The sequence below is a fragment of the Sander lucioperca genome, chromosome 3 (genome assembly GCF_008315115.2).
Source record: "Sander lucioperca isolate FBNREF2018 chromosome 3, SLUC_FBN_1.2, whole genome shotgun sequence".
Classification (NCBI taxonomy): Eukaryota; Metazoa; Chordata; class Actinopteri; order Perciformes; family Percidae; genus Sander; species Sander lucioperca.
Genome location: NC_050175.1, coordinates 37,099,351 through 37,113,391, shown reverse-complemented (window position 1 = coordinate 37,113,391; position 14,041 = coordinate 37,099,351). Strand labels below are relative to the sequence as shown.

The 14,041-nt window shown below is 40.9% G+C and overlaps 2 protein-coding genes across 3 annotated transcripts in view; both read right to left on the bottom strand.

The window, feature by feature from the left end:
• The window catches only part of LOC116067301 (gamma-aminobutyric acid receptor-associated protein-like 2), a 16,665-nt gene extending 13,240 nt beyond the window's left edge, over positions 1-3,425 (bottom strand). The window contains exons 1-2 of one of the 2 annotated variants that reach the window (XM_031323718.2): positions 3,174-3,425; positions 2,612-2,661 (exon numbers count right to left, since the gene is read on the bottom strand). In XM_031323718.2, the coding sequence (XP_031179578.1) occupies positions 2,612-2,661; positions 3,174-3,202 (79 nt within the window). In that variant the 5' untranslated portion in view covers positions 3,203-3,425. The remainder of the gene's footprint in view (positions 1-2,611; positions 2,662-3,173) is intronic. The other variant, XM_031323719.2, reaches the window with a different exon arrangement.
• A 3,815-nt stretch (positions 3,426-7,240) lies between these two features.
• On the bottom strand, positions 7,241-13,757 carry nqo1 (NAD(P)H dehydrogenase, quinone 1). The gene is made up of 6 exons (XM_031323708.2): positions 13,636-13,757; positions 11,822-11,989; positions 11,105-11,235; positions 10,711-10,824; positions 9,029-9,130; positions 7,241-7,686 (listed from the first exon to the last, which is right to left on the bottom strand). Exons 1-6 carry the CDS (start codon positions 13,637-13,639, stop codon positions 7,345-7,347), a joined length of 861 nt encoding a protein of 286 aa, XP_031179568.1. The 5' UTR covers positions 13,640-13,757; the 3' UTR covers positions 7,241-7,344.
• Positions 13,758-14,041: the final 284 nt, after the last annotated feature.

Below are 14,041 nucleotides of genomic sequence, written 5' to 3'. Positions count from 1 at the left end.
GAGAGGCTTCAATGAATAAAGAAAATAAAGTAGGCTACATACTGGCCATTTAAGTATAGTAGGCTACCAGAAATAGTAACATGTAAAACATTGAGCTAACTATGGCCCTGATACAGGCTCTATCTGGACTAACTATGGCCCTGATACAGGCTCTATCTGAACTAACTATGGCCCTGATACAGGCTCTATCTGAACTAACTATGGCCCCGATACAGGCTCTATCTGAACTAACTATGGCCCCGATACAGGCTCTATCTGAACTAACTATGGCCCTGATACAGGCTCTATCTGAACTAACTATGGCCCCGATACAGGCTCTATCTGAACTAAATATGGCCCCGATACAGGCTCTATCTGGACTAAATATGGCCCCGATACAGGCTCTATCTGGACTAACTATGGCCCCGATACAGGCTCTATCTGGACTAAATATGGCCCCGATACAGGCTCTATCTGGACTAACTATGGCCCCGATACAGGCTCTATCTGGACTAACTATGGCCCCGATACAGGCTCTATCTGGACTAACTATGGCCCCGATACAGGCTCTATCTGGACTAACTATGGCCCCGATACAGGCTCTATCTGGACTAAATATGGCCCCGATACAGGCTCTATCTGGACTAACTATGGCCCCGATACAGGCTCTATCTGGACTAACTATGGCCCCGATACAGGCTCTATCTGGACTAAATATGGCCCCGATACAGGCTCTATCTGAACTAACTATGGCCCTGATACAGGCTCTATCTGGACTAACTATGGCCCTGATATTGATTTCTGAGCACACTCTTTAACTGCTCGCCTTTCATGTCTTCAGCTGTCCTATCAAAATAAAGGCTGAAAATGGCCCAAAAATAATCTTAAAAAAAAAAAAATTGAAATCATTTAAAAATTAAATTGCGACCAGGGATGAACTGAGATCGTGATTTTATAACGATTTATCATGCTAATTCTGGGTCAAAATGAAAAGCTTTTCCCCCCCAATGTTTTGGTCGTCTTTTTCGACACTTTTGTGGCTTTTTTGACATTTTGAAGTGTTTGAAATTTCCCCCCAATTTTTTTGTCACTTTTGTGATGTCATGTCTTTGTCGTTTATAGTTTTTATTATTGTTTTTTTTTTTTTTTTTTTCCCAAGTTTGTCACTTTTTCGGATGTCTCTGTCGATTTTTTTTGAAATTTTTCTTGTGTTTTTCCCCACGTTTTTGAAGCATTTTTGTCACTTTTTTTCAACCTTCTATTAATTTGTTTTCAAATGCTATATAAAATCTAATAAAATACCCAAATTAATTGAAAGTATTGAAGTGATCATCCACGTTCATTTTTTTTTGGGACAATTTGTTTAAAAAGAAACCCACATTTTTGATATAGAGACTATTTGAAAATGGGTCAAATTTGACCCAAGAACAACATGAGGGTTAAAAAGGTGAATGTCAACAAAACATCAGCACATTACGCAGGTTGTAGAGCTGGGTATCGCTAATGGTTTCCCGAATATATTTCGATTCACAAGGTCCCGAATTCAATTACATTTTCGATTTGATATCATTTAAGTTCGGGAAGTTTAAGTTACAATACCAGTTTTGCTTGGATATAAAAGAGATTCTTAGACAACTTCTGCTGTAAGTTATACAAGCAAGAAGCAACCCTCAAATATGTTTTCATAATGCACCAGGTTAAAGTTTACCTTGAGAACTAACCCCCAAAAGTTTGCTTAAAAGTACTCTATCCATGGTCAAAAGGCGTCTATCAAAAGATTGATTTCGGGATTTTTTTTAAATGGAGAAGATTGATTTTAAATGGAGAATTCACTATTTTAACCCAGCCCCAGTTGGTAGAATACAAAAAGTGACTTTATTTCTTTTTATTCTATTCATGTTACTTGTCCTTGAATTATTTATTTCATTATTTAACCTATTTGTTACTTATTACCAAACAATTAATAACCAATACCAACCGGTTGATTAATAGTGAAAACAATCGTTAGTTGCAGTCTTAGTAGGAGTAAACAGTGCGATATGAAACTGGATATCTGGATAAGGAACACCCTTCTGTTCACAGAAAGCAGAGGGGTTTATGGGTAACGTAGTCTCAACACTGACACAAACAATAACACTGGTGGAGAGATGCCAACTGCCGTGTTGTCATTACTTTTACACTTTTAACATTTAAAACAGCTACACCTTTAAAAGGCCACATTATTTATCGACAGCAACATGTAAACTGTGCTCTTTAGGCCTAATTATTAACTAAACTGAGGGTTTTTAAAAATCTGATAAACACCAGTTGCTTGCTACATCAGCTAAGCCTGTCAACAGGAAGTTGCTTCAGATTATAAATTCTGAGAAATTAAAATGCCAGATATGTTTTGGTTTCAGATTAATAAATGCAAATAGTTGTTTGCTTTCTGTGTCTCATGTGTTTGTATCGTGATTTATTTAAGTTGACTTAACTTCCTTTTGACATGTAAGCTGTTTCAAGGCATCACTTTAGCCTTTGTCTTGTCAGGAGGCAATTTGTCTTAATTTTAGTGTTAAACAATTAGTTGATTTAGTGACAACCATCTGTATTAATTATATAATAGCTCAAATAAGAGCCTTCAGGCATTCACTTGTTCTGCCAAAAACAACTTTTGTTCCGTCCAGGTGACGCATGTCAGGCCTCCAGTTTATAACAAGTTGATAAAAAGACAAAGTACAATATTTTAGCTTCACAAAATAGACACGTCCGAGCTGTGTTACCCAGCTGCAGCTAGCTAAGTGTAACTCAATGCAGAATGGAGGCTTTTAGAGCAGCTTAATGTGTCTCCTCTGTGTCAACATCCACCTTCAGCCTGAAACCAGGTCGTCGTCGGGGATCAAATAAGAACAAAAGCACGATGCTGTGTTCCCCTACATGGACACATGAGATTTAAAGTGAAGATAACCGACTTTTCGTTAGCTGACATTAGCACTAACGGCTATATTTAATATATCGATACAGCTAACGGTTGAAGCCTCAAAGCCTGAGGGACAGGCCAGTCTGGGAGCCCGACGTGTTTTAAAGGAATTTACTAAACCTTAAACCCTCATTTATTCGCCCCTGCGCCTTAAGGATTAGCTACACATCATACAATTAAACTGCGTGGACATTTTGTATCCATTATCGGTAATAACACCTTCCTCCTCCCTTACCCAAGGAGTGATCCTCTTTGAACATCCATTTCATGTTTCCGGGCTCTTTTTCACTCGATGCAGTGATATTATAATAAACAAGAGTTTAAGGTTGAATTTAAAAAGGTGAAAAAAAGATCTTTCTTTGAAGTTGAACCTTTAAAATGTCACTCTTAAAATCAACGTATGGAGACGGGCAGAGCACAGCTCTCAAGGCTTCCGTGAATAACAACAAACAACGGTCTCCTCTCGTCTCTTCCTATGGTCTCTTGACAGACTGTGCCCCGGCGATGCCGTCACACCCGGACTGTTCCATTCCGCCGCACGCATGAGGGGGGGAGCGACAGGAAAGAAAAATTGAACGCCGTGTATTTTCTCTTAGATAACCAACAATGAAAAACATTAATGTCTTAATTCTACGGAAATTTTAGGTTTTATTGTTTAAAGTTAAACATTCACATTGTATCTGTGCATTTTACATGACGACCTTTTGACATGATTACTCTGTTAGTTGTATTTGGTCCTACCCACTGTGAAGAACATAAACATAACCATATCAGTATCATGTACCCAAAGCCTGCAACTAACGTTATTTTTTTTATTTTTTTGACCAAACAGTCCCAAAATACTGAAATATTCAGTTTACAGCAGTGGTGGAAGGAGAACTCAGATATTTGAAGTGAAGTAAAAATGAAAAAAAGAAAATGAAAACACTCAAGTACCTTAAATTATAGGCTACTTAAGTACAGTACTTGAGTAAATGTACTTAGTTAAATTCCACCACTGGAAAATTGAGGAACAAAAAGGCCATCACAACTTCCCAGAGCCCGAGGTTACTTCTTCAAAATGTTTGTTGTGTTCGACCGACAGTACAGAAACACCAAGATATTCAGTTTAAAAAGATTTAAAAACATTAAAAGGCTGGATAGTGACCCAGCAGGTTAACTGTGTGTCAGCTCCGTGAACCATTTTTTTTTTTTAAATGTTCTGAGCCGACTAGACGGCACTCTTGGTTTAAAGGAAAAGGCTCAAGGAATGACAATTCAGTGTGCTTTCATCCCTTTGTTGAACAGAGAGCTCCATACAGCCCAGAGCGCTCAGAAATGCAGACTTTTATCAAGAATTTTTTTCCAGGTATTGCAACAGAAAATCCACCTGCGGCCCAAAAAGGATTTTCCCCGTAGGCCACTGTTGTATATTTAGTTGCAGCGCTGCGTTGCCGATGTGTGAAAGAGGAACTTCGCTGACGCTGATCTTGATTATAAAAAGGTTTATTACATCAAAGATTTCAGCATCAATTTACAGACTCCATGAACATTTGGAGAGACGACCGACCCAATCTTCAAAAATCTTGTCGCTCTGAAGTTTTGCTGTTAAGACGTGATATTTATCTGTGCATTTATATAACCTAAAGTGGGAGTGTGTATGTGTGAGTTGAGACAAAGGTCAACCAATGAGTGTCCTAAACATGGACTAGGAGAAACAGAGTCACCTCTGTTTTTAGGGCCCCTCTGCTAATGTCAACAACCTTACGCATGATCTCATAACAACGTATGTTCCCATACGCTGTTAAACATAGGTTTCCTGTAGGCCCCTCCAAGGTCATAGGTTAACTGTGCCTTAAACTGTTCTTTAGCTGTAGAAAAGAGACGTCTGTAAAACTGCTGCCAGGACGCCTCAAACTGTAAACATGTGACTCTTTGTATTCTACATGTTTTAATCCATGGACGTTCTATATTTAAAGCTTTAGTGCGTAACTTTTTGATATTAATAAACGTTCGTTACATTCAAGCCGTTACCAAATGAGTTGCTACAAAGATAATTAAGCCTATCAGCTCCACACAACTCTCTCTGGATTTCTCAGTATGACTATATAGGTGCCGCTGCTGTGGAAGACGCCTGCCTTGTCCCGGTCCCCAAGAAGTCGACTCCGTCTGGCCTCAAGGACTACCGCCCAGTGGCTCTCACATCCCATGTGATGAAGGTGCTGGAGATGCTGGTCTTGGCCTACCTGAGGCTGCAGGTGAGATCTTCTCTGGACCCTCTACAGTTTGCCTACCAGCCTCGTCTGGGAGTGGACGATGCTGTCATCTGTCTTCTGCAGCGAGCTCATTTGAACCTGGATGGCGGTGGCAGCTCTGTGAGAATCACATTTTTCGATTTCTCCAGTGCATTCAACACCATCCAGCCACTGCTACTAGGTGAGAAGCTGCAGAGGATGGGTGTCGGTGCGTCCACAGTCTCCTGGATCACTGACTACCTGACAGACAGACCACAGTTTGTCTGTCTGGACTGTGTTCTGTCTGATGTAGTGGTGAGTGGTACGGGGGCTCCACAGGGGACTGTGCTGTCTCCCTTTCTGTTCACCTTATACACCACAGACTTGCAGTACAACTCAGAGTCATGTCACCTACAGAAGTTCTCTGATGACTCTGCAGTTGTTGGGTGTATAAGGGATGGACAGGACGGAGAGTACAGAGCGCTGGTGGACAACTTTGTGGAGTGGTCTGGTAAGAATCACCTGCTGCTAAATGTGGATAAGACCAGAGAGATGGTGATTGACTTCAGGAGGAAGGGAACGGCTCTGCAGCCCCTTTGCAGCCTGGGTGGAGATGTGGACATGGTTGAGGAGTACAGATACCTGGGTGTCAACATCGACAACAGGCTGAACTGGAAAATCAACAGCACTGCAGTCTACAAGAAGGGGATGAGCAGACTCTATTTCCTGAGGAAGCTGAGATCCTTCAACGTGTGCAGCAAGATGCTGGAGATGTTCTACCAGTCTGTTGTGGCCAGCGCTCTGTTCTCCTCCGCCATCTGCTGGGGCAGCAGCATCGGAGCCAGCGACACAAACAGACTGAACCAACTGATCAGGAAGGCTGGCTCCGTTATTGGCTGCAAACAGGAGACATTTGAAGCTGTGGTGGAGAGGAGGTCACTGAACAAACTGTTATCTATCATGGATAACCCCGACCACCCTCTCCACCCCCCCACACTGGCCCAACAGAGGAGCACCTTCTCTAAGAGGCTCCGACAGCTTCGATGTCTCACGGACCGCTACAGGAAATCATTCCTACCACAGGCAATCAAACAAGCACTTCATCACTGAGTGACAGATAAGACTCATAGACATCACAACTGCACTAATTGCAACTTGCACAATAGGTTTGTTTACCTACAGCTTCATAAATACTATTTAAACAGTTGTACAGTTTTTATTCCCAACTTGTAGATATTTTAAACTATTTGTTCTTATATTCTATCCTATTATTATTTCATGTATATTGTATCCTTTTACTTCATGTATATTCTCTATGTGTGATGTGTGTCTGATATTTTTGCTGCTGCAACATCGGAATTTCCCATTTTTTGGGATCAATAAAAATCTATCTATCTATCTATCTATCTACACACTATAGCTTTAACAAAACTTCCCTGGAACTGAGAAAAACGATTTAAAAACCTGCGACGTGGGGCGCTCTGGTAGCTCACCTGGTAGAGCGTGCCCGGCTCTTTGCTGCACGTCTTACCCCTCTTTCTCCCCCCTTTCTCATCTGCAGCTGTCCAATCGATTAAAAAGGCCAAAATGCCCCCAAAAAATAATTTTCTTTGAAAACCTTCGACCTCACCACAATGTAAAGTCTACGGGCCGAGCAGCAACTCGCAGGCGGAGCCAGCGGGAGAAACAGTACTGCACATATTCACTGGGACGCATATCACAGAAGTTAACCCGGAAGCTTAGAAACTTTTTTGTTGTAATACATTGAAATGAATAGGTGCCATTTTGTGATCGGTATCCAGTTAAAACAATACATCTATGCCATCATCTAGAAAATAAAGAAACTAGTTTGTGAAGCTTTACTTGACCATCACTAGTAATTTGATTAATTGCAGATGTTTTTGGAAATTTGCATCTCTAAAGTACAATATCAACTTCATTGTATAGCAGACGGTCCCTGTGTCAAAATCTAATTTTAATACCTTCAGTGTTGTAGCTAACATGGCGCTTGATGCTACAGTTTGGGGGGAGTGTTTGCAAATAAAAACATATCTTTTTTTTGCATCTAAATAAAAATCAGTTCAAGTCATTGTTATTTAAACAGTTTTATTTCAGCTTCAGTAAACATGAAGCATTTATAAAATCCCATATATTGTTATATAAGTGATACTGTAACATGAGAATAGAGAGGATCTAGTTCCTGCAGTCTGGTTGGGCACTACTTTCATCAGCGGGTTGAGCTTTGGTTTGGTTATCAGGCGGCAGTGGTTTCCCCAGATGGTGTCCTGTGGTGATGCCGTACGTCTGCGACTCTCGCTCCTCCCTCACTTTGGGCCACAGCCTGAACCCCCCCTGAAAGCTGAGGTCAAAGAGCTCACATGGGGCAAAGGTCAAAGGCTTTTCTTCCAACAGTCTTTTCACCCGGGCTCGCCACCCGTCTAGCATCGCGGTTCGCACGTCGGCGGGACAGTGAGCCGGACTCCAGAATATCTGCGGAGCAAGAACCTGAAATCCACAGAAGTGCAGTGTGCCGTTCTGAAAGACACAACAGACAAATACACAAGAGAGAAGTTAACAGCCGTCCACCAACACAGAATACGAGATTATTTGTATGGTGTTTTGCATTTATTTGTTAGTTTACAGTGGCGATGCAGAGTGCTTGCCCTTTTCCAAACAGTTTCCAATGATGACTTATCAGATGGTTCTGTGTTAACAAACCATCTGGCTCGACAGGTTAGCAAAACCTGTTCTTCCTGCATCTAGCGCCGTACCTCCTATGGGGAGATTCTAAGGCTAACAAGCCATCACCTTCTGTTTATTAATTTTGGCGTCACTTTGACAGAGAATAACTTTACATCTGAAGCATTTAAAGACTCTATTTGTCCATTGTTTATTTCTAAAGAAACATGATAATGTATAAAAGGCTCCATTACCTTGTATCTCATGTTATGGCCCCATAGCAACCGTTTTTTTCAGGCAAACGGGGGGACGTGGAGGCATACAGTCAAGGGAGAAGCCCATAGAGAGTCCATGAAAGCATCGGAACAAAATATTTCAGCAACGTTTGGATGGATTGGAAATACTTCCTACTCACGCTCTCCGTCTTTGCAAGATTCTGAATGATTGAGATTTCTCTTGGCACAGCTACCAGAAGACTTACAAATTTCAGACAGGTTGCTCACGTCACATCTACGTCTTCAAGCTCAGTTGGAGGCTGTGCAGCAGCTGCGCAGTAACGCTCAGCCATCACCGGAAAAGTGCTTCTAATTGACTTCACTGGTCTCCATTGAAGTCTATGGTGTTGATGTGTCCATTTCTTTTACTGTCTATGGGCCAAAAACACAACTTCCTTGTTCGTTTTGATTGTATTGCAAACTATTTCAAAATTGCATCCCATGGAGAGAAACTCAATATATCCTGGTACATGTAGACATTGTCGGCATGGCTCCACGAGCATGAAAACAGCAGCTTCCTCTGTTAATATAGCGTGCAGTAAGAGAAAAAATTTGAAATTTACCATCAACACTGATTGGACAGCCACATAAAAGGTAGCGATGTTGCATTTAAATCTCCTCTTTGACAGAATTACTTTTCTTAAACACAATTTTTAAATGTATTATCTTATTGTGTAATAGTTTTTTGCACAGCTAATCCCATATTTTTTAAAATTCTGTTATTGTATTGTATGTTGTACATTTTATTTAGCCCTTTTGATGCTACTTACTGTATATACATCTGTCACGTTGTGTTGTATCTTCTTAAAGTAGGAAAGCACTTTGTGTCTTTCTTGCTAAGTGCTCTATTAATAAATAATTATTTGTGTTTGCTATATTGCTATATATAATATAGTCAATGTACATGTGTCTGTGTCGCTCACCTGTAGAGGCCACAGAGTGATGTTGATGTCTCCATTGATACCATCGGGCTTGAACATCGTCTGCATAGCTCCAGTAGTGAAAGACAACATTGCTTTCTTATCCTTTAAAACACAAAAATACACTTCTTTAATCCAACATGGTGAGAGAAAACACTGAACCAGTTTATAACCCAATACAATGCACTTGTAAGCAGATTTAAGTGTTTAATAATGTTTTGTCAACAACAATAACTCCACAATTCCTCCGTCAGCAGCTCACAGTTCTCTGATTTTTCCTATCCCAAAATCTCACCATATAACCCTGTATGTCGTAGCTCCTTCTCCTTCAGCAGAATCCACCCAGCTAAAGTCCAGCAGATTATTTGTGAATTGATCTCAGGTAGTGGTGCTGGCTCAGATGGTTTGCAGATTAAGTTCATTAAAACTGCCTCTCATGTTCTTGCTTATCCTATATCTGGCTTATTTAACCTCTCCTTATCCACATGCACAATTCCATCAATGTGGAAATGTGCCAAAGTTATCCCTTTGCAAAAAGGTGGTGACCCTTCTCATCTCAATAATTAGAGACCCATTTCCTTCATCAATAGCATAGCAAAGGTGTCTGAAAAGCTAATTTTTAACCAAATATCCATATGTCAATGACTGTCATATCTTTTCATATCTCCACACCAATCTGGATTCAAACAAAATTATCCACAACCACTGGATATACATATATATAAACACACACACAGCAGGATATATATACATATATACCCTGATCTTAATTTCTCAAATTAATGAGTTTTTCTCCCTTTTAATATATTATTTTATTATTGTCTATATCTATATGAGTTTATCAATCATCTGATGCAACCTGAGTAACGTGCACACTCGCATACTTATGGTGCATTCAAATCAACTCAGACGTCTTGTAAGTGTGGGGGCGCCGACATGGAAAGTGCGGGGGACATGTCCCCCACGTGCCCCATGTCTGCTACACCCTTGATTGTTTCTCTTATCAAGGTTGTCAGTACAATTTTATGACTATTGAAAAAGGTGTACTCCAAGGCTTGTCTCTAGGGCCGTTGTTATTCTATATTTTTATTAATGATCTTCCGCAATGTTGCTCTAATTGTTATAACCATTTATATGCAGATGATACAGTTGTCTACTCCTCCAAACCAGACATCTCACATATTCAGTATTCACTACAGGCTGACTTGCTGCTCAAAAATGGTTTTTACGTAACAAACTTTTACTAAATGAGAAGAAGTCATATACCATGTTGTTTGGCACTAAATCTAATTCTCTTCACCCATCTAATAATTGGTCAATTCACTTCTTGGACAGGACAACACTCGAGAAAGTGGAGGAATTTAAATATGTGTGGGTGGTGATGGCGCAGTGGATATGACATATGCCTTTGGTGTTGGGGACCTGGGTTCAGTTCCCACTGCGATACATCAACCAACGTGTCCCTGAGCAAGACACTTAACCCCTAGCTGCTCCAGAGGTGTGTGACCTCTGATATACAGTATAGCAATTGTAAGTCGCTTTGGATAAAAGCGTCAGCTAAATGACATGTAATGTAAATATAGCTCTCTTGCTTGACTCTCAGCTTTCTTTTAAACCTCACATCGACTCTGTTATTAAGAAAATAGGTGGATAAGAGATGTATCATTCAGCTGAGAGAGACTAACCTTGAACACACCGTTATTGTACATATTTTTCAGGGAGAAAGCGAAGCCTTGTGTCAGCACTCGGTCTATCCAGCCCTTCATGACGGCCGGCACACTGAACCAGTACAAAGGAAACTGCAGGAAGAGACAGAACATGTCACACTGATATTATTGAAAATCTATGTTCTTTGTTTTGTGTTTATATAAAGGTGCATTATGTACTGTACAGATTATTTAATGACAAGCCTTTATGGAAAACAAACATTTTCTTTAAAAAAATAAAGTCTACTCTCGTAATTTTTTTTATATTTTCAGTTTTTTTTTTTACAGTAACTAACTGACCAATTGAATATTTTTGCTCAAAGTCTTGACACACAATAACAACAACCAGGAGAAACTGTGAGCGACCTCTGACCTGGAAGATGACGAGCTCAGCCTCCTCTACTTTGCGCTGCTCGGCTACGATATCGTCACTGAGGCGGCCCTCCATCCAGGCGCTCATGGTCTCATCTCCATACTGGAAATGCTCTGGAGTCTTCAGGTCACCTGAACACAACACATTCATGTCAGAACGTAAAGGCAGGGTTAGTAACATTTTCCAATATACACTTTTTTTATATATTGTTTGAAATGGTCTTTACACCCCGACAGTAGTCTATATAGACAACGTTTCATTTTCGGGATTGTTCAGGTGCCGTCGGAAATTCCACCGGATGTCCCTCATTTTCGGCCGGATCTCCGTTACCTTCCTCTTTCTTTGTGTTGGTATTTTAAACTAAAAATCCTCAGATCTCTGCAGGGTAAATCCAGACAGCTAGCTAGACTATCTGTCCAATCTGAGTTTTCTGTTGCACGACTAAAACTACTTTTGAACGCACACATGCTCCACCAAAACAAGTTCCTTCCAGAGGCTTCCCTTTGTGTTGATTTATGTCTTCAGTGGGAACCAGTGGGATTGGAGCTGAGAGCCACAGACAGGAAGTCAGACAGTATTGAGAGACGAACACATCATTGGGGTTTTCGCGGGATTTGTCAACAGTATCAAAACACCAGCTTTATCCTTTAATGGACCCCAAATATCCAGACAGTATCATATGGGACCTTTTGAAGCTCATATAAGAAACACAGTTACCGATTATGTCATCCTGGGTGGCGTTGGCTCTGAAGTTCATGACGTACAGGTCGGACACGAGAACCCTGTAGCCCTGGGCCGCCAGCTCCTGCATCGCCACGTCACGCACCGCTGCGTTGAACGATACTGGACTCTGGTGGGCGTACACGATCAGGGCCGTCTTCTGAGCTGTGTCACACATACACACACACACACACACACACACACACACACACACACACACACACACACACACACACACACACACACAAACACGCACGCACAACACACATACACATAGAGACATACACAGAGACACACAAACACACACATGCACACACAGAAACACAGACAGAGACACACAGACACACAGAGACACACAGACACACACACACACACACACACACACACACACACACACACACAGTAAGATATAAGACATAATTTGTGATACCAATGTTACCAAGCCACGGTCAAGTGACATGCGTAGTTACATTTACATGTCAGGCTATGGCGTAGGGTCCGGCGTAGGTTCGTGTCTCCACGTACTTACATACGTAGCCACGGCGTAGATTTTACACAGAAGTATAGACCTTTTTCACGGCATGTCATGTCATGTTGACATGTCATAGTAGGAAAAGCACAGGTGTATTCAAATTAATGATTAATGATTAATGGCATTAATGACCATTAATGATGGCTGCATTCCACCTAGGAGAGGCCCTGGTATTGTGCATGCTGACTCACTGAAATCACTGGGACACTTGATGGAATTGAGCCATCGTTAAGGTTATCAATTTCAGCTGTGCTTTTCCTACTATGACAAGACAAAATGTCTGCTGTGAAAAAGGTCCATAGCAACGGTTGGCAGGATGCCGTTGTGTTGACTGTTCTGCACGGCAGTGCAAAGGATCATGTGACTAGGTTATTAATGGTTCCTGCCCTAGTTTAAGTGTGTAAATGATGTTCTGTCAGTGTTTTCGTTATGCATTTACATTTCCTAGGTTTTAGTCTTAAATTTAGTGTTCATGTTTATTTACATTTGGGTTACCATGACTGAGACACTGGGGTAGGTTGATGACCTCTGTGTATGGAGTGAGTGTACAGGATAAATAAACTTCCGTAGATGTCAATATCTCTGGCTCTTTGAATTCTTCCACGTATCTCGCTACAGTATAAATCACACTTGAGAGACGGGTTCCAGTCCTATTTTTCCCCCAAGGAGACCTATTAAATACAATATTATATACCCATTTTCAGGTTCATACTTGTATTTGGTGTTTCTAAGAACATGTTTACATGCTTTAATTTATTGTTCTCATACTGGCCTGCTGCACCTGTCTGTCTGAGATGCTCTGTCAGAGCACCTGTCTCTTTGAACAAAATTAGCCCGAAGTTTGGTTTGTGCAGAGAGAGTTGTGTGTCAGCAGCAGCAGCAGAGAAACATATTCACACATAGCCTATAGTGTACATATATAGATTTCAAAAAGTTATTTAGTCCTACATTTGTAAATGATTAACTTGCTCAAACCAAACTCATTGGCTCCTGATTAGTTCAGTTTTGTTTTGTTTTGTTATTATGTTATGTTTTATTTACTTTAAAAAAAATGATGTATTCCTACATTGACACATTAAAAAAAGAAAGAATTCCTTAAGAAGTCATTCCTACATCTACAAAATCTACATTTGTCCTATTTGTTTACCAACTATTCTAACTTACAAGACTCTTAAAACAGTAGCCAAATTTGCCCCGAGTTTGGTTTGTGCAGAGAGAGTTGTGCTTCAGAAAGCAGCAGAGAAACAGATTTATAGGAAGTGAATGAGTTCAGTCTTACCCATGTTGTGTGTCTGCTGGATCCGTCTGCACTGTAGACCTGGTTCCTGAGGCTCTTATATACCCTGCGGCTGTCTTCGCGTGAGAAACTGGTTAGATATCAGATGAAGCAATCTCTTCTGTCAAACTGTAGGACCGGTTTAGTTGAGTGTTTTGAAAGGGAGGAGTGTGTGTGTGTGTGTGTGTGTGGGCTTGTTTAACTATATTCGTGGGGTCCAAAAACTGGGAGTCCAGTATACTTGTGGGGTCCCGACAGCTTTGTGAGGCCAAAATGCTGGACCCCACAAGGTTAAAGGGCTGTTTGAGGGTTAAGACTTGGTTTTAGGATTAGGGTTAGAATTAGGTTATGGTTAGGGTGAGGGTAAGGGTTAAGGTTAGGCATTTAGTGGTGATGGTTAAGGTTAGGG

Excerpts from the sequence above, each read along its gene's own strand:
- nqo1 (XM_031323708.2), bottom strand. Across the intron at positions 11,236-11,821 it reads CACCCAGGATGACATAATCG|GTGACCTGAAGACTCCAGAG; the intron begins GTAACTGTGTTT and ends TGTTGTGTTCAG. Across the intron at positions 10,825-11,104 it reads CTGAGCTCGTCATCTTCCAG|TTTCCTTTGTACTGGTTCAG; the intron begins GTCAGAGGTCGC and ends CTCTTCCTGCAG.